Source organism: Solanum dulcamara, chromosome 3 (assembly GCF_947179165.1).
Source record: "Solanum dulcamara chromosome 3, daSolDulc1.2, whole genome shotgun sequence".
Taxonomy (NCBI): Eukaryota; Viridiplantae; Streptophyta; class Magnoliopsida; order Solanales; family Solanaceae; genus Solanum; species Solanum dulcamara.
Window position 1 is genome coordinate 46,084,038 of NC_077239.1, and position 26,303 is coordinate 46,110,340.

Consider the following 26,303-nt stretch of genomic DNA (forward strand, 5'->3'; position numbering starts at 1 on the left):
TAATAAGTATCCCCCTAAACTATCGGTTTGCAAACATGCTATCAGTTATTGATCGTTATCGGTTTAACCGTTAAGATTTGACATAATTCTTTTTTATTGAAAATTACTTAGAAACGAAGTGACAAACTAAATGAACCATGGACATAATTGACAAAATGCATCTTACTCAAAAGTAAACACTGTCACATTGTAGAATAACTGAAAGTTTGAGAAAGCCAGAAATAAAATTATAAAACTGAACTCTAAGCCAATGACTTTATATACCAAATGATATAAACATAGTTATTTAATTTACAATCGTGTTATCGGTTAGTCCATTAAGAAGAAATCTAAAACAGTTAAGAATAATAGCTCAATAATAAAAAATTAAAATAATTACCAAAACCGCGAAATCAAAAACTCATTATTAATAAATCAATAATAACATTTTTTTTTTTGGTTAGAATTATGGATTTTGGTTGGATTTAAACAGCTTAGCTTATGTTGCAGTACTCAACCCAGAGCAACTAATTTCTTTGTTTTTTATATTTTCATTCCTAATGAATGAAACGGATTCATGTACAGCTTACAGCACCAATTTGTCAGTTGTGCAGGAGCTTAATGACCAAGGACTTCGAGGGAAATGAATCAACTCTCAAATGCCTTTTCATTGCTGAATTTGGATGTTGCAGATAGCCATGACGAGGACCAAGCTGAGGTTACTAATGGGGATACTGATAGAGTAACAGGAGAAGGTCAGAAAGAAGCAGATTATTGTATCTGATCTAAATTATATTATAAATAAATATGCAGCTAATCCTTAACTTTCTTTATGAAACCCTTGCATCTAACTTTTGTTTGCAAGAAATGACAATCTGCGAATTATACAGGTAAAGAGAAGGGGGGAGATGGCAGCCCAGGAGAGATGAAAGTACGTGAGCATAAAACAAGGGTTCAGAAGCTAGAATCAGTTGCAGGAGAGTGCAAATTGCCGCTTGTATGGATTGACCTTGAGATGACCGGTAATCATTAGGTCATGGTGTTTTTTGAAATGTGCCTGGGTCTTTAAACCTTATGCATTCAACCACAATCATTCTTATTGCGTTTTCTCGCTATGTTATCTGTCACAAAGTCCATCAATATGTATGTGCTGCTGTGGATTGCTGTGTTTGTTGTCCCTGTACTCGAATAGCATGTTGGCAGTCCAATTATATTGATCAACTTTTGCATCCAACGGTGTGGCCTAGTGGTCAATTAAGTCAATTGAGATTGAGAGCTATGAGGTCTCAGGTTCAATTTCTAGCAGAGGAAAAGTTACTAGGTGATTTCTTTCCATCTATTTAAGCTTGATGGACAGAGTTAACTACCTACGTTGGTGGGAGGTAGCAGGTAACCCTACAATTAGGCAAGGTGTGCACAAGATGGCCCGAACACTAATTTTAATTTTTTTTCATATTGATGGAGTTTTCTCAATAAGCTGATGCCACCAGAGTCCTCTTAAGATGGTGCTTTTGGGATACTGTTGCTTTTATCCTTCCCTGTGCTGTGTATCTTATGCTATGAAGGCATCCTCCACTCTTCATTTTAAATAAACTAGTCTCTAAGCTTCTTTGTATTTTGTTGCCAGAGTCTGTTTTAAATTCTGAGTGTCACATTCCTCATGCTGACAGTCAGAGATTCATCCTTCATCTTATCGTCCAGGTTTGTAATCCAGCTATGGCCTCCTCTCCCCCGCTCTGCACTTTGGTGTCCATCGGTACTTTACTGTGGTTGTTATCTGGAAAGGTCTCTAGGTTTCTTCCTACTCTGACCTAATTTCTCATATCCTAGTACAAGTGACTTCCAAAAGAAATTTAGAAAGTGGGAGAACTAGATTGTGCTAAAATACTGATTTGCAGATATACCTTGAATTTTCCTTAATAATCCAAATCTTAATATTTAAGCCAAGGTGTCTAGGATAAAGTCCTCCTCTATGGTCATCCTTCCTTAACTAAGATGTCTTTGAGCACAGATGTCGCTTGGTTCAGCGGTAAAGAGCGCCTATGGTCTCTGAAAGGTTGAGGGCTCAATCCTCAAAAAGCACAGCTAAGATGGCTAATGAGCCAAAATCGTTATATGTACAAGCAGACATTTTTGAATTTTTTTACTTTTATGTATAATGCTATGCTTAAAGGATAAGCACCATAGGTTGCTTATCATCTATGTCTGTCCATAATTAGTTTGATATAGGGTGCCAAAATTTCTGGATTTATTTTGAAGGATAAAAAGGATAACCAATCATAAGCTGGACACATATACTGCTCTAGAAAACTTTTGCATAATGTTCTATCCAAATGCACCAAGGAAAACATCATTGCATCATCTCCAATGAAAAGCATACCATGATGTTGTTTTGCTTGCACTGTAGGTTTGAATATTGAAGTTGATAGGATATTGGAGATTGCTTGTATAGTTACAAATGGAAATTTAACGAAATCAATGGAGGTATTGCTAGCCATCCTTTAATATATTTTCTTACATTGTTATTCCGACTTTTGTTTTATGTTATTTAATGCCATTTATCTTTAAGTTTTACTTTTTTCCTTTTCAAAGACAGTTCTTTCAGCTTATAGTTAATTGGAAAAAAGGAAAGTAGTGGTCAAATGATGCATAATACTGTACTGTTTTGTGCGAGTAACTTAAACTGATATATATAGAAGCACCCAAGGGTGTGGGACCTTGGGTGATCTAGTGATCAATGAAGTGGGTGGAGAACCATGAGGTCTCAGGTTCAAATACTAGTGGAGGCAAAAAACCACTAGGTGATTTCTGCCCATATACCTAAGCCTTGTGGGGGGCAGAGTTACCCAGTGATTGAACCAGAGAACTCTACCTAATAGTTGGACAAGTTATTTCTTTTTCTTGTCAATTCTGAACTTATTATATGTTTTGAAACTATCAGGAACAATTAGTATTTGAAAGCTTAATTTTGAGACCACTTGCTACCTTGTGCTATCCGGTGGAATAGTTGAGGTGCGCTCAAGTTGGCCCAGATACCAACATCATAAAAAAGATATATATGGTACTTATCTTATAATCCAAATTGACTAAATAATTCCTACTTCTTCAGTGCTCTTCTTTGGATGACTCTGATCCTACTGGTGGGAAATATGGAAAACTTGTTGACCTTTTCTCAAAGCACACTTTTTTCATAAATCACGCCTTGTGCATCTGTCAATCACTTCATACATCCTCCTGGTTCTAAGTTGGAAAGTATTTTATTTTTCCAAAAACAGGGTCCTGATTTGGTTATACATCAAGCTAAGGAGTGTCTAGATAATATGGCACCATGGTGCCAAGAGCATCATGCAGCGAGCGGTAAGCCACTTATACTATCAACATTGTTTCTAAGTTTTAGGCAGCCTTTTTAAAATATAATTACCTTTTCAGTATTATCAAATACATTTTTAGTTCAAGATAAACTTAATTTGATTTAGGTTTGACTGAGAAGGTTCTTAAGAGTACAGTCACTGAAGAAGAAGCTGAAAAAGAGGTACATCTAGCATTTTATCCTAAATGTATAAGAGTAAGATTCTATGCTAATATGTCAGCTTCAATTACAAAAACATTTAGCGTGTCATTTACACATCTGATTCTACTTGTTTGTTTTTAACTGGTTGCATATAGTATGGACCCATTTCTAGTTATCCCACCATCCTTTTGAAAGCTACTAGAGCTAGTGAAATGGTCTTCCATTTGCTTCTCTTTGATGGAAGTTCGATTTTATCTAAATGTATCTTAATTCTTGTCCTAATTATGCTGTTGATGATTGATTCAATCATTGGTCAAAAAGATATAGTAGAAGAATTAGGCAAAAAATTAGAATACATTCTTGGAAGTCAAACTTCCATCAAAAAGAAGAAGCAAATGAAAGGCTTTTTATATCCACTAGATATGGGAACCCGTGCCAGCATGGCAGTCTCAATTTACGTGATACAGTTGGAATTTGGAGAATCATCCAATTTCTTTTTGAAGGTGTTAATTTATAGTAATTTTACATAATTTTCAAATAATATGTATTACCCTCTATGTCCTAATTTACGTGGCAGATAGATTCAAGAATCAACCAAATTTTTATATGTTTTTCAAATATTTCAAGTTGTTAATTATTATATAGTGTTTTTTACGTCACTTTAAAATAATATATGTTACCTCTTTTGTCCCAATTTATGTGGCACCGATAGTATTTCCAGAGTCAATCGAATTTTTTATATATCTTTTAAAATTTAGATGTTTTAAATTGTTAATTATCGTGATTTATAGAACTTTCAAATATTCAAAAGATAAAAAAAACAAAATAATAATAAATTAAAATAGAAAAAGTACAAAAATTACATAAATGCCCTTAGCTAGAAGCAGGCACATCGACCATGAGGGGCCTGCTTCTAGCCTTCTCTATATAGTAGTAATGTAAGGCATTGGGCATAGGCAATAGATAGAGAGGATGAAAGAAGACATAAGATTTCCCCTAAAGCTAAAGGGGCCTATCTCCATAAAGGACTCTTTAGGATATGGTCCGTAAAGAAAGAAGAAATCAAGAGATATTCAGAATGAGTATTATCTTTGTTGAGTTCTTGTTTATAGTTATTTTATTTGTTTGTGCAATATTCTTTTTAATTTTGTTTCACTTCAATGGAGCGAGCGCTTCACTTCTCGCTCTCAAAAACACTGGATAGGAATCATGGACAATGAGGCACACACCTTAGTGCCTTACCTACACTGAAGCAAATCTTAAGCGAGGCAAACTGATCTTTTCGAATCTTGAGGTTCATGATGGAAGTTTGTTCAGCTTGGGTCCATTGCTTCCCTTCTATTGCCTATATATTGTATACTCCTAGGTTGCCTCAAATATACTCAACTTCATCTGATTAGTGCTCGACCAAAGCAGGGGATGTCGTCGGAGTAGGTAATGACTCTCTAGGTGGATTTTGTGTACCAGGTTGAGCTTACAGCTGTAGATGAGGATGATAGATGTTGGTCTGCAATCAGGTACCAAAGATAGTCCTCATAATCAACACTAGTCAGGGTAATAGAATGAGGTGTTCGATCCCTTTTGCATCGAGTGAAGGTAAGATTCCAGTTCCATTGGTCTGGACTACCATTTTATTTTTTGGAATAAGAAAGATGAATTTGTATTCTTTTAAGTAGAAAGATTAGAGGACGTACTAGAAGAAGAGGAAAAAGAGTTTTTCAGAGTAGGTTCTCAAATTCTTGTCTATAGTAAAAAAAAAAAAAAAGTTGGGAGAAAGAGTTTTCAGTGTAGGGACTCAAACCCTTAGCTTTTGTGGAATTCAATATTAGAGGAGTATGTTGGTCATGTAGAAAGTAGCATTGCCCCTCACCGAAGACATAGTGGCACCAAAACTTTCGCCGGAGAGATGAACAGTGTTTGAATGGAAAGAGGAGCACCGATTGCTATAGAGAGTTATGCTAGACACCGGAAGGAAGAAGAAAAAAAGGAAATCATTCGCCAGGCGGACGACACACATTGACTGACATTGCCCGCGCTTATTGAATAATCCACATCACATCTGCTTCTATTGGATCACAAGATTCATTTTTTCTGGGAAAAAGGCCGATATCAATAATTTTGGTTTTACGTATGGACAATTCCTCGATATCTTCTTCATTCGCAACAAAATGTTTTCTTTGTTCTGTAGCAGAAGCTATTTGAGTCTACCAAGATTTATGCCCTCATACCATGTAAAGAAAGAAGAAAGGATGTGATATTTGAGAATGAATTGCTTGATTATTCCCACAAGCATGTTGGGGTTTAAATAGTGTTTACAAGTAACCTAAAACGGAAAGGAAAAGTAATTCTTATTTCTAATTATATAATTAGGACTTTAAACCTTTCCAATATATATAAGGAATGAGATATTGCCATATTAATTTGTAATTCTTAATAATGTCTATATATTATTAAGACAGAGACCAGATCCTAAAGAGCAGACTTGTTTATGTGCATAAGATTTTGAGGGGCTTGTGAGTCCTCTTAAGGAGATGGTTCCTCCAAAATGCATACATAGGTGCATGGTTGCCGTAAGCTTGTGTTGCAATCCTAAAGAGTGAGAAGAGTGAATATTACTCTTTAGGTGGGGTATAATCTGTATATTTTGTCTCTGCACTTTATCGAGCATTAATACCTACTACTTGTCTTTGTTGCAAGCACTAGTGAGAGTTACTGAAAAACTAGAAAGACTTCAAAGATACTTTTTGGACGCGACAGATGGTGCTAGCAAGATTCACTTCGCTAATTGGGAGGCCGTTACAACTCCAACAAAGTGGGGTGGTCTAGGGATAAAAGATCTGAAGGTGTTAAACAAAGTTTTACTGGGGAAGTGGTTATGGAGATTTGGGGTGGAGTAGAACACCTTATGGAGGGAGGTAGTAGTAGAGAAATATGGCACATCAGAAGAGCGGGGGGTGGAGGACTAGAGATATTTCTGTTTCATTTGGTTGTAGCATGTGGAGGAGCATTATGAAGGGGTGGAATGACTTTAATTGTCACATCACCTTTAGGGTGGGGGATGGAAGGAGAATTAGTTTTGGAATCACAAATTGTATGGGGAGAATTTGTTGAGGGTGTCATTTTTTTTGATAAAGGTAACAGGTTTGTATATAAATCTTCAGCACTAAGGCTGGTATCCCAAAAATTTACATCACGGAACTACATACGGCTGAGTAGGCTCAACAAACCCCCCCAAAAAAGAAATCCTAGCTCACGTCTTATTTCATCTTACAAGGATCCTAGAATGTCTACAATTGCTACAGGATCATCTATATATTCAGAACTACACCAATAACAAAAAGTGATAATGCAGCCCATCTTAATCTTATGTAAGGGTCTATTGATATTTTCATAACATCTAGAATTTCTCTCCTTCCAAATGGTCCACCATATAACTGCTGGGACAATTCTCCATTTGTTTTTGTCCGTGCTACCACTCCCTTCCTTGTTCCAGCTTACTAGAGCCTGACCTGCGCCTGCCCTTTCAGGCATAGTCCACCTTATGCCTCTGAAACTAATAAATAGGTTCCATAGCTGGCTAACCACTTTACAATGTAAAAACAGATGGTTGATTGTCTCTGCCTTTTGCTCACAAAAAAAAAACATCTTGGACACATTTGTATGCCCCTCCTCATGAGATTTTCTTGAGTCAGAGCAGCCTCTTGCACTACTAGCCAAGTGAAGACTGCCACTTTGCAAGGAATTTTTACTTTCCATATAAGCTTCCATGGTAAGAAACTGATTTGAGACCCCATCTGATTCAAGTTTGTATAAGCAGTGCTGACTGTGAAAAAGCCTTTGCTATGGCATTTCCATTGAGAGTATCTTCTCCTTCCTTTGGTCCTGTATACTGATCTAAGGTACCATAAAATTCAGCCATTCTTTCCACCTCCCAATCTTGCATCAGTCTTTTATATGTCAGGTTCCACCCTTGAGGAGTCCATTCTTCTTGCAAAAAAGACTTCTGCTGCTGATTCAATAGATAAATATCTGAAAAAAGCTGCTTAAGACTGCCACTTCCTATCCAATCATCTTCTCAGAACATGATCTTCCTTCCACTATTTATATTGAAGCTTGTTCTTTCAAAGAAAACATGCCCCAAGTTTCTGATTGACCTCCACAAACTGATACCATAAGCAGAAGTAACTTCTTTAGTCTTCCAAAAATCTTCCTTTTCATATTTTGCTTGAATCACCCTAACCCAAAGGGTTTGCTCTTCTTTAGGGTATCTTCACAACCATTTCATAAGCAAGCTTTTGTTTTGTTTTCTCAGATTTTTTATGCCTAGCCCCCCATGCTTCTTAGACCGGATTACAGTCTTCCATTTAACTAAATGGAATCCTTTATTCTCCTTATCTCCATTCCATAAAAAATTCCTCCTGAAGGCATCAATTCTTTCTTCCACTTTGGCTGGAAGGGGAAAAATTGACATCAAATAAGTTGGCAAAGCATCTAAAACTGAGTTGATCAAGACTAATCTCCCTCCTCTGGACAAATATTATGCTTTCCATCTGGACAGTCTCTTCTCACATCTCTCCACCACTCCATTCCAAATCTCTTTGGATTTGCTTTTTGCTCCCAGAGGCATCCCCAAATAGACAGTTGGCAGCTGCCCTATCTCTCCTCCCAGGACTTCTATTAGATGTTGGATTCTGTTCACTTCATCGATAGGAAAAAATGTGACTTTTCCACCAGTTAATGTGGAGACCAGAGGTTGCTTCAAAAAGAATGAGGATTATTCTCAGAATCTTGAGTTGTTTCTCCTCTGCATCGCAGAAGATAAGATTATCATCTGCATATTGTAAATGTGTGACTTCCACTCTTGCATTTTCATCATTTGCAGCATTAAAATCCTTAATCCATCCATTACTGTGAGTTGTCTTTAGCATGTTATTTAAGCCTTTCATCACAAGAATGAACAGAATAGGTGAGAGGGGGTCACCTTGTCTGAGTCCTCTGTTAGAGGGGAAAAAGCCTTCCGGAGATGTATTTATTAGTACTGAAAATCTGACAGTACTTATGCAAAATCTCATCCACCTGATCCACTTCATTCCAAATCCCATCCTCTGCATGATTCCAAACAAAAAGTTCCAGTTGACATGATCATATGCTTTTTCTATATCCAATTTGCACATAATTCCTGGAGTCTTGTCTTTTATTGTTGAATCTAGGCACTCATTATCTATGAGAACTGCATCAGTGATCTGCTTACCTCTCAAGAAGGTCATCTGTTGTGTATCAACTAGCTTATGCATCACTTTCTTTATTCTTTCTGTGAGTATTTTGGATATCAGCTTGTATACACTTCCTATTAAACTGATTCGTCTGAAGTCTCTTAACTCCTTGGCACCATTTTTTTTTTGGGATAAGAGTTATGTATGTTGCATTAAAGCTCTTCTCAAAGATCTCTTGTGAATGTAAGTTATGAATGGTTGCCATCACATCCTCCTTCACAACCTCCCAACATCTTACAAAAAAACCCCATGGAATACCCATCTAGACCTGGTGCTTTGTCTATAGCACAAGTCCTAAGCCCAAGCAAGACTTCTTCCTCTTCAAAAGGTTTCTGCAGTTCTTCTTGTTCTTCTACACTGATCCAAAGGCACTGATTCATGTTGTAAGAGGGCCTCCAGTTCTCACTCTCATTATACAACTTTCTGTAAAAGGTTACAATCTCACTTTTGATGTTTGTAACCTCCACCAATTCTTGTCCTTCTACTACCAATTTATCAATATGATTGATCCTGTTGTGAGCATTTGCAATTTTCTGAAAGAAACTAGTGTTCTTGTCCCCCTGTTTTATCCACAATTTTCTTGATCTTTGTCTCCAAGCTGTCTCTTCTTTTTTTGCATAATCTTCAAAATCCTTGACCGCATTTGCTTTTTGGACAACTTCTTCTTCAGTTAAAGGTCTATTCTGCTGAATACTATCAAACTCAGTGATTCTGTTGAGCAATTGCTTCTTCTTCTTTTTTTTCCAAATTACCATATGTATTTTCTTCTTTTTTTTCCAAATTACCATATGTATTTGCACTCCATTCTTTTAATTTGGACTTGAGAGCTTTTACCTTGGATGCTAAAATATAAATAGGCTTCCCTTCAAATACCAAAGATGTCCACCATTCTTTGATTCTTTCATTAAAACTCTCCTTCTCCAGCCACCACCCTTCAAACTTAAAATAGGATTTTGTGTGCACCCAACTGCCACTTGTTAAAACAATTGGTGTATGATCTGAGCATATTTTAGGGAAAAAAATCTCTAGCTTCACATTGTTGAAATTCCCCCCCCCCCCCCTCTCCTGCATTCAGTAGAATACAAAATTCTATCAATTCTAGATGTAGCTTCCCTATTACTTCTGCTGGTCCAGGTGTGCCCCCTTCCAATTGAGGATTAATCAATTTCATGTCCTCAATTACATCAGAAAACTCATTCATGTATACAGAGGTTTTGGAACAATTCCTTTTTTTCTGATGCATATTTAACAATGTTGAAATCACCTCCCACAACCCAAGCTCCCGTGAATAAGCCCCTAACAGCGCCTATTTCCCCCCAAACTTCTTGTCTGTCATATGCCACCCAAGATCATTTGTTCTTGACTTGAAACTAGAAGTCAGAGTATATGAGCCTATCTCCACTACTTCCCCATCCCAAACTTTAATATCCCACATCATCAAGATACCTCCCCGGGTACCACTAGCCTTCAACTGCCCGCATTTAAATCCTCTGTTTCCCGATACTTGTTTTATTACGTCCCCATTGTTCCCTTCTAATTTGGTTTCCTGCAGACATATGGCATCTGCCTTCCAATACTGTAGCAGGCTATTTATCACTCTCCTCTTTTCCTTGCAATTCAACTCCCTCACATTCCATGATATTATCTTCACATTCATCTTATATCTATAGAATTTCCCCTCTCCCTTATTCTCGTGCATTTGCTTTGAAAATTCATATCAATTGTCAATCCTTTCAACTCTTGCAGCCCTTTAATTCTAGAGGTTTCCCCTATTTGCTTCTCTGCTACCTTGGTGATTGGGTGTCTTTTGTTTTCTATCTTCTTGAAGAGCGCTAGGGCTTCTTTTTGACACCCATCGAATACTACCCCGAATTCTTTTCTCATCTTGATTATGTTTTGATGGACCCATAATGACGCATCCATCTCCCCATCACTTTCCTCCTCTACAGCAAGTTAAATTAATGGTTTTGCCTCCTCAATGTTCCATCTCTCTTCCTCTGTACAATTTCCAATTTGCATGCTTGACTGGACTGTTGAAATTCAGCTGGGTTCTTCCTTCTTCTATATTTGTGATCGCATCAGCAAAAATCTCCCACTCTTCTCCTCTTGCGAGTTCTGTTCGATCCTTTGCTTGATCCTCCTCGGCTAAAACAACTTCTCTTTCTCCAGTTACTCTGTCGAAGAATACAATGTCTGTATTGTTTGCTTCTATTTCAACTAACATTGAGTCGACAACCTTAGAAAACACCGCCTCATTAATCTAATTTGGTCCAAAATTTTGGGCCTCATTAAAAAATGGGCGATCCACCTTTGGCCCACCACTTTTAAATGATTGCCTTTCCTTTTCAACACACTTTGCTGGGCCCACGCCAGCTATAGGGTTTGAAGTCCTACCCACGTGGTTGACCAACTCTTTGTCAGTGACATACTCATTGTTTCCTCCCCCCTTCACCTCTACTGTCCAAAAGTCTTTACCCATCGTCTGCTCCACCTCACCGGCTACCACCATTGCTTGCATTTCAGCCCAGATCGGAATAAAGAAGATTAATCCTTTATCCACTATTTTAACTTCTTTTGGAATGTTTCCTCCATCTCCTTTTATCTTTAATCTTGCCCACATTAGGTGGTTTTTAAGAGATGTCTCTTCCTCTGTTTCCAGCCATCCTCTGCATTGATCTCCTATGGCTTTAAACATCTTTTTCGTCCATAGATGTAGTGGCAGACCCACTGCTCTTTTCCATGTTGTGCTTTCACATTTCGTGCAGCATCCAGCTGTTGGTGACCACCATTCCAGATGTAGCTTCAGCTGTTTCCAGGTCCATTCCCCATGAATGACATGTTCCGCCATGCTTTTGTTTGGAAATTCAAAAAAGAAGGAGCAACCTCCCATTTCATATATGCTGATCCTAAAAGACTTTTTCCACGTATTAATGGCCCACTTTCTGATGTCTGCAAGAATGGGTTTCTCCTTCAGGTCTACATTAAAACTACCCACAATACATCTGTCAAGGAGGCCATTATCTTGGTCTGTGTTTCCACCGAGGATGGAGATAACTTCGTTAATGTGACTAATCACAGATTCCGCTGCTTTCTTTGATTGCCATTTGCTTGTCCTTACTGAATCAGCATACAGGGTTTTTGGATCCACCATTCTTGGGTTGTTTGCAATAAATAGGCCCTTTTGGTCTTTAATGAAATTTGCTATCTTCAATGCTATGTCCCCCCAACCCCTATTAAATGCAAACTCTGGTATAATAATGACAGATCTGTTTCCCTCCTCACTGTTACAATACTAATGAATCTGCTGAACTTGTTATGCTTTCTGGAGCAAAAAAAAATCTGCAAACTGTTCATTTAGCTTCCATCTTTTGTGTGCCAGAATCCCTTGACGCTTCTCGCAGTCAAACGCTATCCTTTCCGTAGTCTTCTTATTCCCCCATCGAGTTAGTAGAGACATGTTAGATATACATGGACATGTACAAAATTTCAAAACAGAGGGGGTTAACAGTCCACCAGATCCTCAAGGAGTATGAAGGGGAAGTTTTTTGGGGAATTTACGTTTAGGAGAAACCTACAAGATTGGGAGATGGAAGAGTTCCGAAGGCTATTGGAGTTGCTCTTCAAGCAAATCAGGCACAGCCTTAGTGATTCTCGAAGGTGGGACTTGAGGAGCGATGGTGTTTTTACTGTCAAATATCTCTATCAGAGCTTTCTTATGAGAGATGAGATGCCTTTTCCACATCTATTGATTTGGATTCCTAGGGCACCCAGGAAGGTGTGCTTTTTTGCATGGTTGGCAGCAAGGGGAGCAATTCTTACAGCTGAGAATCTAAGGAAGAGAAATGTCACCCATGTTAGCTGGTATTTTATGTGCAAGTGTTCAGGTGAAGAAGTTGATCATCTGTTGGTGCATTGCAAAGTGACGTTGAGCTTGTGGAGGGTGGTCTTGAATTATTTTGGTGTACACTGGGTAATGCTGGGTACTGTTAACGATGTCCTGCACAGTTGGGCTGAAAGATGTAGAAGGCAAAAGGCATGGAGGGTTGCCCCATTAGCTCTTATGTGGGTTGTATGGAAAGAGAGAAATATGAGAGTTTTTGAGGGGATTAAAAATGAATTTGTACATTTATGAAATGGCCTTTTTTTCTTTGATTGATTTTTGGTGTACCCTCAAAATTCCTCCTTGTATAGATGATTGAGTGTCTTTTTTAGAGAATCATGCTTTTGATGTGGATTCTCTACTTTTTGGTTACCTCTTGTATACGGGAGCTTTCATGCCCGTTGTTAATAATATCATTTACCTTATCAAAAAAAATAATGTTTGTCTGTATACTTAGATATCTGAACCTCAAATTTTCTAAACCCTGTTTTCTCATGTGCTCGTGTTTAGAAAATAATTGCCTCCTCGATTTTGGAAAATAAGCATATACTTTAAGTGGCCACATCCTCACAATGGAATTGGTCTTTGCGGTGAATACTGTTTTTTATTTTTTCCCAAACCAGAAAGGCAAAAAGTATATAGCTTCATTGTTGAAGGGTTGTGACCAACATCAATACCTTTCGTTCCCTCGTCTTTTCCTTTTCTTTCAACTGTAGCCTCATGTTGGTCTAATTTGACAATTAATATTTCAGTCTAAGCTTCCCCTGTGAATCATTGAGGTAAAGCATGATTGAAAATTGAGATGCATGGCTATTGCTATGGGGTCCATGAGACTGGTCTTTACATTAACATATTTTTGCTTGCATTATGTAGGTTGTTGAATTTGTGAAGAGAAATATTGGCACATATACACCATCACTAGCAGGAAATTCAGTCTACGTGGATTTTCAGTTTTTGAAGGTATATATATATATATATTAGTATAAATCTATAGACATATCATTTTGAGGTATCTCATCGACAAATAAATGGATTTGTGATAACTATATGTGCATTGTTGCATTACCCCAGTAGATGCATAAACACTAGATGATTTCTTTCAATCTATCCAAACCTTGGTGGATACATAGAGTAGTCCAGCCCATGTGGTGGGAGGTACCAAGTGCCCATGAAATTAGTCGAGATGCGCACAAGCTGGCCTGGACAAATGGTTGTCAAATATATATATGTGCCCTCCCCATTTTTTATTTCCCCAAAAGCCCTTACTATTTCTTGCCAACTAATTAAAACTAGGGACTTCTTTGTCATTTCAACCTAAAATCCATTTCCCTCATCCCCACATCACCCAAAAGCTCCTTTCTTCTTTGCAATTTGTTTTGAGTATTCTAATTGGAAAACAAGTGTTCCTTGATATCTTCTGGATCTAGAGCAGTTGTGACGAGTGTAAACCATATTTTGATTAAAGTATAACTTTCAACTTGAGTAGGAAAAAAGTGGGAAACAGGTAATTCCATTTAACTTTTTCATCTCCGTTCCTTTTAATTTGACAATCTAGAAGACTTTGACAACTCATGAATTTAAGATTTCCAAATATCATTGCTTTTGATGTCAATAATAACAAATAAAAATTTGGTTCTTCTGTATAGTTTAGAAACCGAAACAAATTAGTCCCAATCCCCAATTGCAAACCCATAAACAGCGATACTGTCTTTATTTAACATCATTTCAGTGTTTGTAATATCCAAAGTCTAGCAACAAGGCGTTCTGGAGATAAAAATTTGGACATTTAAGTGAAAGATACATGGAGAAATTGAGGATAGCATGAGAAGGTGGAGATAAAATGAACCATGAATAGGTAAAATTGAAGCTGAAATGGGAAAACTGCAGAGAAAAAGGAGCTTTTGGGTGAAGCGGGGAAGAGGATTTGGGGGATTTTGGGTTGAAATGACGAAGAAGTCCCTAATTTTCATTAGTTGGCAAGAAATAGGAAGGGCTTTTAGGAAAATTAAAAAGTTAGCTGGATGAAAGAAATGGCGAGGAGAAGTACGCTAGGAAATAGACTTATTTGTTTGGAAAGACCCAAACATCCCTGCTATTAAAAAAGAGGGTATGTGTTTATAAGGGTGTTTTGGTGAACTCAAAAAATGGGTACATTGCTAATATACTAGCTTCATGTAGTATGTTAGCAATATATGTATATATATCACATATATTTCTTGCCACATGGCATAATCAAGTATTCTTCGGTGTTTCTATGCATATTTACTAATTGGCCTTTCAAGTTTAGAGCTTGTTTCTAAAATGTTCTCTTTCTAATTTATCTATGCAGAAATATTTGCCGAATCTGGCTAGTCTTTTTTCACATGTACTTGTTGATGTTAGCAGTGTCAAGGCATTGTATCTTCGTTGGTATCCAAGAGGTAAAACCAGTACAGGTTATTGCGGTTTATTAGGTCTACTTAAATGTATTCCTTGGTGGGTGTGGGCACTTAAGCATTTTAGTTTTAATAATAAATTCAGAGCCAGCATATTGTATTCTGATATAGTAGTAGACTAATATCCAATTTCTTTGGCTGTTGCATGTTTTATTTTGCCTCTTTTCCATCTATTTAATAGTATTTTCCTGCTTTTTCATTAGATGGGAAAAAGGCTCCTAAAAAAGAAAACAAACATAGAGCTATGGATGACATTAAAGAGAGCATAGCAGAACTCAAATACTACAAGGAACACATATTCAAAGCATCCAAGTCCAAGTAATGGTTAGCAAAATTTCCTTTTTCCTGGTTACGGTTTCTTCTTTTATGTTTAGTATAAACACATTATGCTTAACAGAAAATGTTTTTGTTAGTATTTCAACAGGTAACCAACTCAAGAAAGTTAATATTATCTTCTGTTGCCTGGGAAAAAGTGGATGTGTGTGTGAAGGGAAATAATAGAATGATACTTCTTGCCTTTCCAGTATTAGATGAAATCAGACTTGGTCGCAATTTCAGAGATACTGATTACACAATGAATTTTCGTGCACAGTTGGTTAGCATGTAAAAGGAATATGCGAGTTGATTCAAATGTTGTCAGTTTACTTGGCTAATGGTTATTTTAAATTTCTCCATGAATTATGCATTTTCCCTCTGGACCTTAAATCTACTTTCAAATCCAAGATGCTCTGCTTAAATGTACAAATGGTGGCTCCACTCAACAGAAGAGGGCTTATAAAAGTCTCAAATTTTGCACTTTGAAGTTCTTTTCATATGTCCAAGTACTTGAAAAAAGTTCATAGGAAGGTTCCATTACAATTCTTAAAAGTTCTATGCTAATTAAGCATTTTAGAGAGACAAAAAAGACTCAGCCATGATCTCTAGTATGCCTCATCTTGTTGCACTCACTTTCTGAGAGTCTCGAACACAGCTGAAAAGTCGTGGTCTCCCAAACCCAAGCTCCTTGCCTTCTTGAATGCCTAGGGGCAGATGAGTACATCCACAGTAGAATTAAACGTAAAAAAACAGGCACTATGCCAACTACAAATAGCATCAGAACAATTTCTATGATGTTTAGATCAAACAAGCCGTACCTCATTTGCAGCAGCTGCGACTGGCATTGGCACTTCATTCTCATCTCCAAGTGCAAGAGCCAACCTCATATCCTTCTGCTGGTGTTTCAGAGGAAATGCAGGTGGGTAACTATTTTTTATCATGGCAGGTCCTTTCATTTTGAACATTGGGTTGGCAATGGCTCCAAGGTCCTGTGAGAATGAATATGATTCTGAAAATTTACTTGTACATGTTTAAGGGAAACAAAAACCTGGCTATCGCCTATGCTTACCAACACATCAAGAAGGGTATGCGGGTCCAATCCACTTTTGTTAGCCAGTACAATTCCTTCCGAAAACGCATTCATCACACTGCACATTACGGAATTCTCTTCATAATAGCTTTCAAACATAATAACAGAAGACTGAATTCACCCATGTTTTCTGCTTGGAAGACACAGAAGGACATAATTGAAAGAGCCACTGACAATTACCTGCCCATTATCATATTAACAACAAGTTTCATTTTTGCTCCATTCCCAACCTGTCCCAAGAAAAAAGATTTCTTTCCCATGACATCAAAAGCAGGTAGTACTTGATCGTACAGAGCCTACAAGGATTGAACAAAAACATCAGAATTAACACAAGACCAACAGAAGTTCGTTTTGGAAGGTGGTTTAGTTGCAGCGTGCTATGAAGTTCACAATTCTACATCGATATTACAGGGGATCTCACTATGTTCATTTTTCACATTTACACATGCATATTTCGGTCTGCAACAGAGTTTGCTCAAAGTTGCACACAAGCTAGTTGTTATAATTGAATAGACTTAGGCTGCACAGAATTTGAACCGGACACAGGTTGGAATGCACAGCCAATGCTTAAAACCCAATCAATAGTTTTTTTAGGATACAACTATTTTGTGCTTTTAAGAACTATTTAGAGTGTTTGGTACGAACAAAAACATTTTTCAAAACTCTCCTCTACCTCAAATTACAATTTGTTTTCTTGTCCCACCCCGTATCCCGACCCTTCCCCTACCCCAAATCAGGCCCACCAACCAAAAATATCAAAATTTTAAAAAATACTTCAAATTTTAAAATTTTTAGTTTTGTTTACCCCACCCAACTCATGACCACCCATACCCCCTCTCCCACATTTTTTTAAAAAAATATATTTCAAATTTTAAAATTTTCGTTAATTTTTTTACCCTACCCCACCCCTCTACCAGCCCCCCACCTCCCACCCCCGCAAAAAAAAAAGTTCAAAAATTTTATTTTTGAAAAATATTTTAAAATTCAATTTATTTTTACCCCACCCCTACCCCGATCCCCTACCAACCCCCTCCCCCCAAAAAAAAATAATTAAAAGTTTGTTATTGAAAAATATTTTCAAATTTTAAAAAGTTCATTTTTACCCCACCACTACCAGCTCCTCCTCACTCCCAAAAAAAAAAAAATCAAAATTTACTTCTTAAAAAGAATTTCAAATCTCAGCTTGAAAGTTAGGTTCCGAGTAGGGTGTGGTCATGTCTCGGTTTGAAAGTCAGAGTTGAATTCCTCTTTGAAAGTTGAATCTTGGGTCGCAAGTCGAGTAGAGTCAGGACCCGAATCAAGAGTCGGGGTCGGGTCCTGGGTCATGAGTCGGAATCTGAGGTTGGGTCTTGGGTCAAAAGTCGGGTCCTGGTTGGGGTGCCGAATCTCGGATCGAGGTCAGGTCACGAGTTGGGTGTCCAGATTGGGTCTTGAATTACTTATTAGGGTGGGATGTCGAGGTCAGGAGTCAGGGTTCAGGTCCTGGGTCAAATGTCGGGATCGAATTCCGAATCAATAGGGGTCATGTCCAAGTTCGAGTGTCGGGTCGGGTCCCAGTCTCAGGTCGGAAGTCGCGGTCAGGTCCTAAGTCAGATTTTAGGGTTGAATTTCGGATTGGTCATTGGGGTCGTGTCCTAGTTCAGATGTCGGGGTCGGGTCCTGTGTCAATTATTGGGGTTGGTTTCAAGGTCAGAAATTATTTTCCTAAAAAGTATTTTCTACTCTCTAGCCAAAAATAAAAGATATTTTCTGAATAATGTTTTCAATTCACCACCCAAACACTATTTTCTACTCACCAACCAACATGAGAAAATAAGTTGAAATTCACTTGTTTTCAAAGAAAACATTTTCCTTCATACCAAACACACCCTAAAAGTCTTCAAAAAACAAAAGAAGAAAACATATTTAGACAACAAAACAGAATAACAGTTTTTCGAGGATAAAATTATTTGGTTTGTGTTGTCTAAAGAGCAAGATATGTTCCACTGATATTGAGTAAATATGCAGCGAGCACCACTCACTTCTCTGTCTTCAGTCAGAAAAGACTTGAGATCCTAAGTTGAGAGCTATTTTTCATCTACACTTGTAGGTTTTAGACAGTTTGAGATCTTAAGTTCGGAGCAATTTTTCATCAAAGTTTGTTGGGGTTAGACAGTTTGATAGCTTAAGTTGGGAGCTTTTTTCATCAAAACTTTTAAGGGTTTGACAAGTTGAGATCATACGTTGGGAGCTTTTTTTTCTTCAAACAACTAAGGATTTGACAGTTTGCAGCTTAGAGATCCTGGCTTCAAAGTCAAAACTACAAGCAGGTCTTGCCCTGAGGTGACACACCATTGGCACGTCAGATAAGTAATTCAGTGTGTAATTTGCGATGTTAACTTGTATCATCATTATAGTTTGAGGTAGATCGTAATAACAATTGCCCCAACATTCATTCTATATTGATATCTGTGAAAGATAAGGAGAAGAATCTGACAGAACGCATGAACACAAATTTCAAATACCTGAATCACTTTTTATCACATTATAATGTACAATTACCCAATGTATGACCCTACTACTATATCAATTTACACTTAGGAAACTACCCATAGCATTTGCTTAATGTGACTAGTTTCTTGTAGCTATTTATCTACTCTTTAGGTTTGGCAAATCTAACACCTATTGTTTTTCACAAGTTCAATGTTGTGTTCAAACTTGGAATTCATGCAAAACCAGAGAGAAATATGGAAGCAAATAAGAGTGTGCTTCCATTAAATAGATAAATAATTTTACCTTGTCACCAGCTGCTAGGATTACTAGTTGTCCATCTTCAGCTGGCTTTTTGCTCCCTGAAACTGGAGCTTCAAGGAAAGAACCACCCTTTGATGTAATGGCCTTTAATCATTAAAGTATTGCAATTGTTAGTAATTTTCCTGTCAACTGACACTTATCCCTTCCCTCAGTTTTTTTAACTTGCATCTAAACTCTGGAGTAAACTAAAGGTAAAGAAAAGCATGAACACTAAAGAGGGCACATTAGGGTCAATTTGGATGGAGTTATTTGGATTTAACAGTGATTTCAAAGTATGAGGTTATACATTTCAAAATGACATGTTTTCAACTGTTACTTGCAATGAATAGAAAAGACTGAAATGATCTCATATTTGAACTTGTATGTCCTAAACTAGGGATCACAAGAGGCATAAGATTTAGAAGCTTAGTTGATTTCATGGACGTCCCTCATATCTAACTCAGTTTTGTTGCTTTTATATCAGGAAATCTGTTCTATTGTCCCTAACTCCGTATGTGGAAGGAACTAAGAAAACATAAAAAAGTGATTCCTCTTTCCATCTCCGTCACAAGTTAAAATGTAAAATTATACTCCACCAGCCCCTTCTCCCCCCAATATCGACAGTCAGAAAGTTTTGCTACAGTATTAATCATAAACTAGATTCTTCAAGAGAGAAAAAATTCAAGAAACAAGCTGAGTTACTGATAGTAAGATGCTTCAGCTCAAATGAAGAATATGGAGAATGCCCAACCTCACTAATCTGTGAAGAAGTATCAGCATCAACAGTTGACATGTCAATATACCCCTTTCCACCACATATCTGCTCAAGTGCACCGTCTTTGTCAAAAACCACCTAGGTGGACCACGAAGAAACTCTCATTAGATAAAGGAAGTATAAACTTCAATGGTTTGAATTATTCACATGCTTGTATAGTCTGATTAACTGAAAGAGCAGCAACTGGATCAGACAACATTGCAATTGTGTGCTTGCATTTCTTGACTACTGCTGCAGGAGTTTCTCCAACAGAGGCTCCATGTTGCACTAGCTCATCACACTGCATTCATCAGAAAAATGTTGATACTGAATTTGTGATATTGCAGAATAAATAAGGTTTGATATCAGACTTATTGACGACAAGAATAGTTTATTTGCACCAAGGGAAGGTCTAGTGCTGTTTAAAATATCATGACTGTAAGGTCGTTTGGTTGGGAACAAATTATCACGGATAAGTTATCTTGGGATAAGTTATTTCACCATGTATATGTGATAATTTATTCCATCACTAAGGTATAAACGGTAGGATAAATAATCTCAGAACTACCTAATACCTCCAACCAAATGCAGGAATAAAATAGTCCTACATTTTATCCTTGGATTATTATACTTTATGCCTCAACCAAATGACTCCTAAAGGTAATAATCTATTGTATACAAGTCGAACCAATACTTGTTCATTTTTGAGATAGTCATAAAAACGTGAAAAAATCATAAATACTTCCCCATTTCCATTTCAGCTATTGGACTTTAAAAGCCCCTGATCTTGCAACGGAAACTAGCAAAACAGACAACTGAATAACTACAAAACCAAGTTGATTTCTCAATGGCCAATCAACTAATAGTTATTATCCGATTTGTTGAAGAAAATTGGAATAAAAAAGAAATATGACTTTAGAGATAATAACTATTAACTGAATGACCATCTGAACTTTTGCAAAACCTTACTTCTTGCATCCGTTTTATAATTTTTGTTTTGGGGACAGAAATGGCATCCGGATAAGCAAAAAAATCAGACCTCAAAGTTTCAGGAAATAAATGAGGTGTACCAAGGTTAGTTCTTTTTCAAAGCTGCAATCATTTATTTGGTTCTTAACTGTCTATCTTTTTAAGCCATTTACAAATCAAAGTTGATTTATACGGAGTTTTCAACCTGCAATCAGTCAATATTTAGTTCATATCTGGGTTTTCTTGGAGTTTGTTTGTTTAATAATATATGTCTACTGCAAGCAATGTTAATATTACTGATGACATAACGCTAGATAGGAAGGACGGAAGGTCGCGTATTAGGGTAGAAGGATAGCAGGGGTGGAGGTTTTTTTTGTCTTTTTTAATGTTTCGGCTTGTTAGTTCCTTATAAATCTTGTCATATGTTGTTTATTGTGTGTTCGATTATCACATTATTTTGTTGTTGTTAGTGTTTCTGTCTTGTAGATTTTGCATCGCTTTTTCTTATTAGTGAGTATGCTTTCTTGGATGTTTTTTTCTTCTTACTTGGTTTTGATGCACTTGAGCCGATGGTCATTCAATAACGTCTCTATCTCCATGGTGATAGCAATAAGGTTTGCGTAAATTCTATCCTCCTCCATTTGATCAAATCCATCTTTATTCAAAGTAATGCAATTAATGAATAGAAGAGGAAGTTCCATTCAGGTGCAGGGAAAGGTTTCACAATAATAAGAAGAAAATAATCTAACTGATAGTAAATCATAAAACATTAAAAATGGGTATGAAGATAAAGTAGAAAATAATATATATACCCTGGAGAGAGTGCGATTCCAAACAGTAACCTTGAAACCATGGCGCAGCAAGTTGACTGCCATTGCTTTCCCCATAATACCCATCCCCAGAAACCCTATTTCCTCCATTCTTTTTTCTCTTCCTTCTTTTTCCACTGATAATTCTTTTGTATTACTCGTATAGCTTGCTGCAAATATTAAAAATGACTCCAATAGAAAATATACAATTTAAATTAAATTTATCTTTCTCTTTCTTCGATGGAAAATCACTTTCCTTTAATTAATTATTAATAGTATAAATAGAAATGTACACTTTGATTCTTATGATATTTGCTTGTTTTGTAGTTGATTCGTGCCACGTCAACAAGATCTCCTCCACTTGTTTTTCTCCTTTTGCTGATTCGTCCATTTGTCTTTTTCCCTGTTTTATGGGAGCCGAGAGTGAGTGTGGTGCCATCCTCTGCCGGCCGGCTCATAAACTAGCTTCGCCATTTGCCTCTATTCCTAGGGTCATTTGCACTTCTGCCCCATTTTATGTTCATCTTTAATATCATCTTTCATCTTTAATTTTCGTCTCTCATAACTATCAATCTTGTCGGGAGAAATAAATTTATGATCTTGTATCATAATATTCCACAAATTATGCTCCATATGAATTTTTCCCTGGAAGAACTTATGCCTCAATAGGCATAATGTCATAAGTTCGAGCCCACAAAATCCTACAGAAATGCAGGATAATACGCATGGACGAGCCACATTGTGGCTACGGGATTCATTCGAACACCTTTCGATAAAAAATTATACTATTTATACATGATTAAAATATTTTTTTATATATAAATAGTATATGTTGAACTCCCTTCAGCTAGTTCGTGCGTCTATTTTTTCAGATTTTGAACCATCTTATTGAAAATTCTGGTTCCTCCACTGATAATATCGTACAACACACCCTTGTAGCCCAACCCTTCTTCAGACCTAAGTGTGTGCATCGATCGGTTTGGTTTGATTTTATATATTATCGATTCAATTTATCGATTTTTGATTTTTAAATACACTAAATCAATTACCAATCCAACAAGATATTTTTTTATCGATTTTTGGTTTTTCGGTTTTTGATTTAACCAATAAGAAAATGCTCATAAAATAATTATATGACTTCTCCAATAATTCGGTGTGATAAGACAATAATGTAATCTTATAAAATGCTCATAAAATAGAAACAATAATAACTAACATGAGAAAATATAGTAGTAGGTGACAAAAAAGTTCTCAATTAAAAAAAGAGATAAGTGTCAAAAACACACTTAAACTATCACTTTTTTTTAGTTTTATACCTTAACTATCACTTATTTATTTAAAAAACATACTTCAGTGGTGTGTGTAATATAATATCTCTTTTATTTGAAAAAACCTTATCACATGACATTGCACATGATTAAAATATTTCACCTTGACAAAATAAAATTTTAATATTACTTAAAAGTTAAAGATCAAAGTATTATGTTATATTTCGTATTTTTGCACATTGGACTACTCGTGAGCTAATGGACATAAATTCAAGGATTTTTAATTTCAAATTTTAAAATGGCACGACTTGTTTGTAATCAAAGTGGAAGCCATCCAATATATATATATATATATATATATATGTTCAAGTTACGTTTTCGGTTGATCTGACTTCGGGAGGCCATAACCCCTTCATTATTTGGGAATTTTGGAAAATTTCAAAATGAAAGTTGTAGATAATTGAAATATCTTTCCATAGGTCGTGGGTCTGTATGTGACATCGAGATAAGGAGATATGAATGTTTTAAGGAAGAAAGGTCGAGTTGAACAGTGGATTCGGCCCAACCCGATTTCAAGTCGGGTTATGCCCAATACCCACGTCATTTAAGAAAATTTTTTCAGCTTTCTCCTTCATTTTTTAGACGAAAACATCCAGAAATTTCCAGATAGAGAGAGAGAGAGAGGGGAATCTTAGAGAGAAACACCAATTTTGATCAAAATCTGAGCCCCAAATCTCGAAGCTTATGAAGAGAAAAGTGTTGTATGTCGCGTTGCCTTCAATTTGAGCTAAAAATCAGCCAATAAGGAAAGTGCTAATGTGGTTTCTGCATACTTAAGGTAATATTAAAGTCCATTTTTCATTGTTAACAAATTTATTTAGAGTTTTAACAGATTAGAACGGAGAAAATAGCGTTATAAACTCGTTTGTTGTTTTGTTGAGATTTATGGAGTAAGGGGCTATTTTAGGTGGATTAAATGGATGGAATTAGCTGAGTTATGATATATAATAATTGTTGATATTATTTTTGATATGTTGATGAGTTGTTGTTCTTGAATTTAGAAGAATAAAGTGTATGAAGATATTGTATACAAAGCGTATATCAGACTGTTTTGTGATAATATTTGTGGCTGTTTTACATGATTTTTGTGGTTGTTTTGTGATGATATTTTGAAGCTGTTTGATATGATATTTGTGGCTGCTTTGTGATAATATTTTGGGGATTTTTTTTGTGGTTGTTATGAACTGTTTTGTGGCCTGGAATATCGGGGGATTGGCGTTGTTGTTGTTGATTTACTATGGGTATACAGAAATAAAGAAGTGTATACAAGCATTGACATCTGAATGTATATTGGGCTGTTTTGGAAGTAACTTAAGGATGGATTTTATTCTAGTTTGTTATGAAATTGTTGGTATTGTTGTTGTTGATATTTTAATTAGTGTTTGGCTAAATTGGAATTTCGAGGATTATTAAGTTTGTAGGGGAAATGCTGCTTGAATTTTGTTAAGTTTCATTCGTACTTGGATTAGTTAGTAAGTGATGTGGATATCTAACTGTGGCCTATGTTATCTTAATTTTAGACCTATGAGCTCGAGAAGTAAACGTTGGACATTTAGATAGAGTTCAAGGTATGTAAAGCTAATCTTTCTTTCTTTTGGCATGATCCATATGAAATAAATGGATGACGAATGTATAAATTTCAAAGAAGCCCCTATTCTTAGAGACACTAAGATGACTAATGTTCTTGATTCCCAGAACTTATATCATTATGTCTTGATACGTGTGTGTGATTCCAGCCATCCTATTTTGGCATAATTTATATTTTGGTATAATTCATATTTTGGTATAATTCATAAGGACATTCGAAGGGTACTTGAGATGACAACGGTCTTGATTTTCAAATGATGGTTCAGTTTGATAAACTATTTCAAACAAATATTAGATTTCTTAGACATGATTTGTATCAAGGAACTTATAAACCAATCTGCAAGGCCATTGAGTTTTTTGATAAGTTTTCAGATGTTATGCAGGACAAAACCCAATTGCAAAGGTTCCTTGGAAGCCTTAACTATGTAGCAGACTTTATCACTAAGGTAAGACAAATCTGTAAGCCTCTTTATGACAGGCTAAAAAAGACCCCTACTTCATGGGGTAAGGATCAAACCACTTTCGTTATAAAAATCAAGAAAATGATTAAAACCCTTATGTGTATAGGTATTTCTAATTCTGATTGTTTTATGATGGTTGAGACTGACGCATCTGACATTGGTTATGGAGGAATTCTCAAAAAGAGAAAATCCCAGAATCAAAAGAACAACTAGTCTGCTATACTTCTAGAATCTGGAATTCCGCTCAAAAAAACTATAGCACTATTAAAAATGTGGTTCTTCGTATAACCAAGTTCCAAGATGATCTTATTAACAAAATTTTGTTGCTTCGTGTAGATTGTAAATCTACTAAAGATATCCTGCAAAAAGATGTTAAATATTTGGTGTCTAAACAGATATTTGTTAAATGGCAAACTTTATTATCTAGTTTTGATTTTCAAATTGAGTATGTCAAGGGATAAGACAATTCTCTCCCAGACTTCCTAACTAGAAATTTTTTGTAGGGCAAACCATAAGGCAAGGACCACCACCTCGAGGACCTTTCAAAGTGAAGGAAGCAGTAGCAAAGACTACTTCAGCTAAGCCATTTAATATCCGTCCAGTTAACGTTAACTGTTACTTCCCCCAATAGATATTCAGCCTTAGCACAATTACCACTGATAAACCCTATTGCTTACCCTCCGTTGCCTCCGAGCACCTTTTCGAATATGTTGATATTAAAAAAGCCCTTTGCTCAATCCCAAGAGCCCAACTCTTTTTCTCCATCAGGAAAACAAAGATTTTTCCAAACCCAGACCAAGGACAGTTACACCATGAAAGCTCTAGAAAGCTTTGCTGAAGCTGTAACACCCACAACGGCAACTCCATCACCCAATACCAAACCTAAAGAAAAGGAAAAAATTTATTTCGTTTCTTTGCAAGTTATCCCTATCTTAGCTCTGGATAAAGAGTATGATAATTATGAGATCAAACATCTTCTTAAGCCTGCTTACACTAACAAAAATTACGTGGATTCTAAAAATCCACTCAAAACTAGGAAGTATTATAAATTCATTCTGGTAGATATTGGCTCTGTGGAAATAGAGCATGAACTATCCGATAAAGCAGATCTAAATAGCATTGCCTATTCAAAATTTATTA

At 36.4% G+C, this 26,303-nt stretch overlaps 2 protein-coding genes and 1 long non-coding RNA gene across 6 annotated transcripts; 2 read left to right on the forward strand and 1 right to left on the reverse strand.

Moving 5' to 3' along the window:
• The first annotated feature begins 478 nt into the window (after nt 1-478).
• On the forward strand, nt 479-15,756 carry LOC129882567 (oligoribonuclease-like). Of its 4 annotated transcripts, none has more exons than XM_055956932.1 (9): nt 479-734; nt 870-1,001; nt 2,387-2,463; nt 3,255-3,336; nt 3,456-3,511; nt 13,517-13,603; nt 14,973-15,063; nt 15,282-15,396; nt 15,492-15,756. In XM_055956932.1, the coding sequence occupies exons 1-9, from the start codon at nt 623-625 to the stop codon at nt 15,574-15,576; spliced, it is 837 nt and encodes a 278-aa protein (XP_055812907.1). In that variant the 5' UTR covers nt 479-622; the 3' UTR covers nt 15,577-15,756. The 4 variants fall into 4 exon arrangements, with proteins under 4 accessions (XP_055812907.1, XP_055812910.1, XP_055812908.1 ...); XM_055956935.1 differs by having other exon boundaries at nt 15,503-15,586; XM_055956933.1 differs by having other exon boundaries at nt 480-734; nt 15,282-15,402.
• Nucleotides 15,757-15,835: 79 nt separating this feature from the next.
• On the reverse strand, nt 15,836-22,043 carry LOC129882565 (glyoxylate/succinic semialdehyde reductase 1). Its single transcript, XM_055956931.1, has 8 exons — nt 21,791-22,043; nt 20,200-20,310; nt 20,007-20,108; nt 19,259-19,360; nt 16,664-16,779; nt 16,463-16,541; nt 16,212-16,382; nt 15,836-16,097 (listed from the first exon to the last, which is right to left on the reverse strand). Exons 1-8 carry the CDS (start codon nt 21,896-21,898, stop codon nt 16,023-16,025), a joined length of 864 nt encoding a protein of 287 aa, XP_055812906.1. The 5' UTR covers nt 21,899-22,043; the 3' UTR covers nt 15,836-16,022.
• LOC129882568 (uncharacterized) lies at nt 20,282-26,070 on the forward strand. The gene is made up of 5 exons (XR_008765798.1): nt 20,282-20,366; nt 21,017-21,083; nt 24,636-24,683; nt 25,075-25,148; nt 25,667-26,070. It is a non-coding gene; the product is annotated as an uncharacterized LOC129882568 (long non-coding RNA).
• Nucleotides 26,071-26,303: the final 233 nt, after the last annotated feature.

What these genes read in the sequence shown, in the direction of transcription:
- LOC129882565 (XM_055956931.1), bottom strand. Translation starts at nt 21,898, where the DNA reads ATGGAGGAAATAGGGTTTCTGGGGATGGGTATTATGGGGAAAGCAATG. An exon ending in ATCCAGTTGCTGCTCTTTCA is followed by an intron (nt 20,109 to 20,199) that starts GTTAATCAGACT and finishes TGGTCCACCTAG; the next exon opens with GTGGTTTTTGACAAAGACGG. An exon ending in CTTCTTCACAGATTAGTGAG is followed by an intron (nt 19,361 to 20,006) that starts GTTGGGCATTCT and finishes TAATGATTAAAG; the next exon opens with GCCATTACATCAAAGGGTGG.
- LOC129882567 (XM_055956932.1), top strand. Translation starts at nt 623, where the DNA reads ATGAATCAACTCTCAAATGCCTTTTCATTGCTGAATTTGGATGTTGCA. An exon ending in TGATAGAGTAACAGGAGAAG is followed by an intron (nt 735 to 869) that starts GTCAGAAAGAAG and finishes CGAATTATACAG; the next exon opens with GTAAAGAGAAGGGGGGAGAT. An exon ending in TCTTCGTTGGTATCCAAGAG is followed by an intron (nt 15,064 to 15,281) that starts GTAAAACCAGTA and finishes CTTTTTCATTAG; the next exon opens with ATGGGAAAAAGGCTCCTAAA.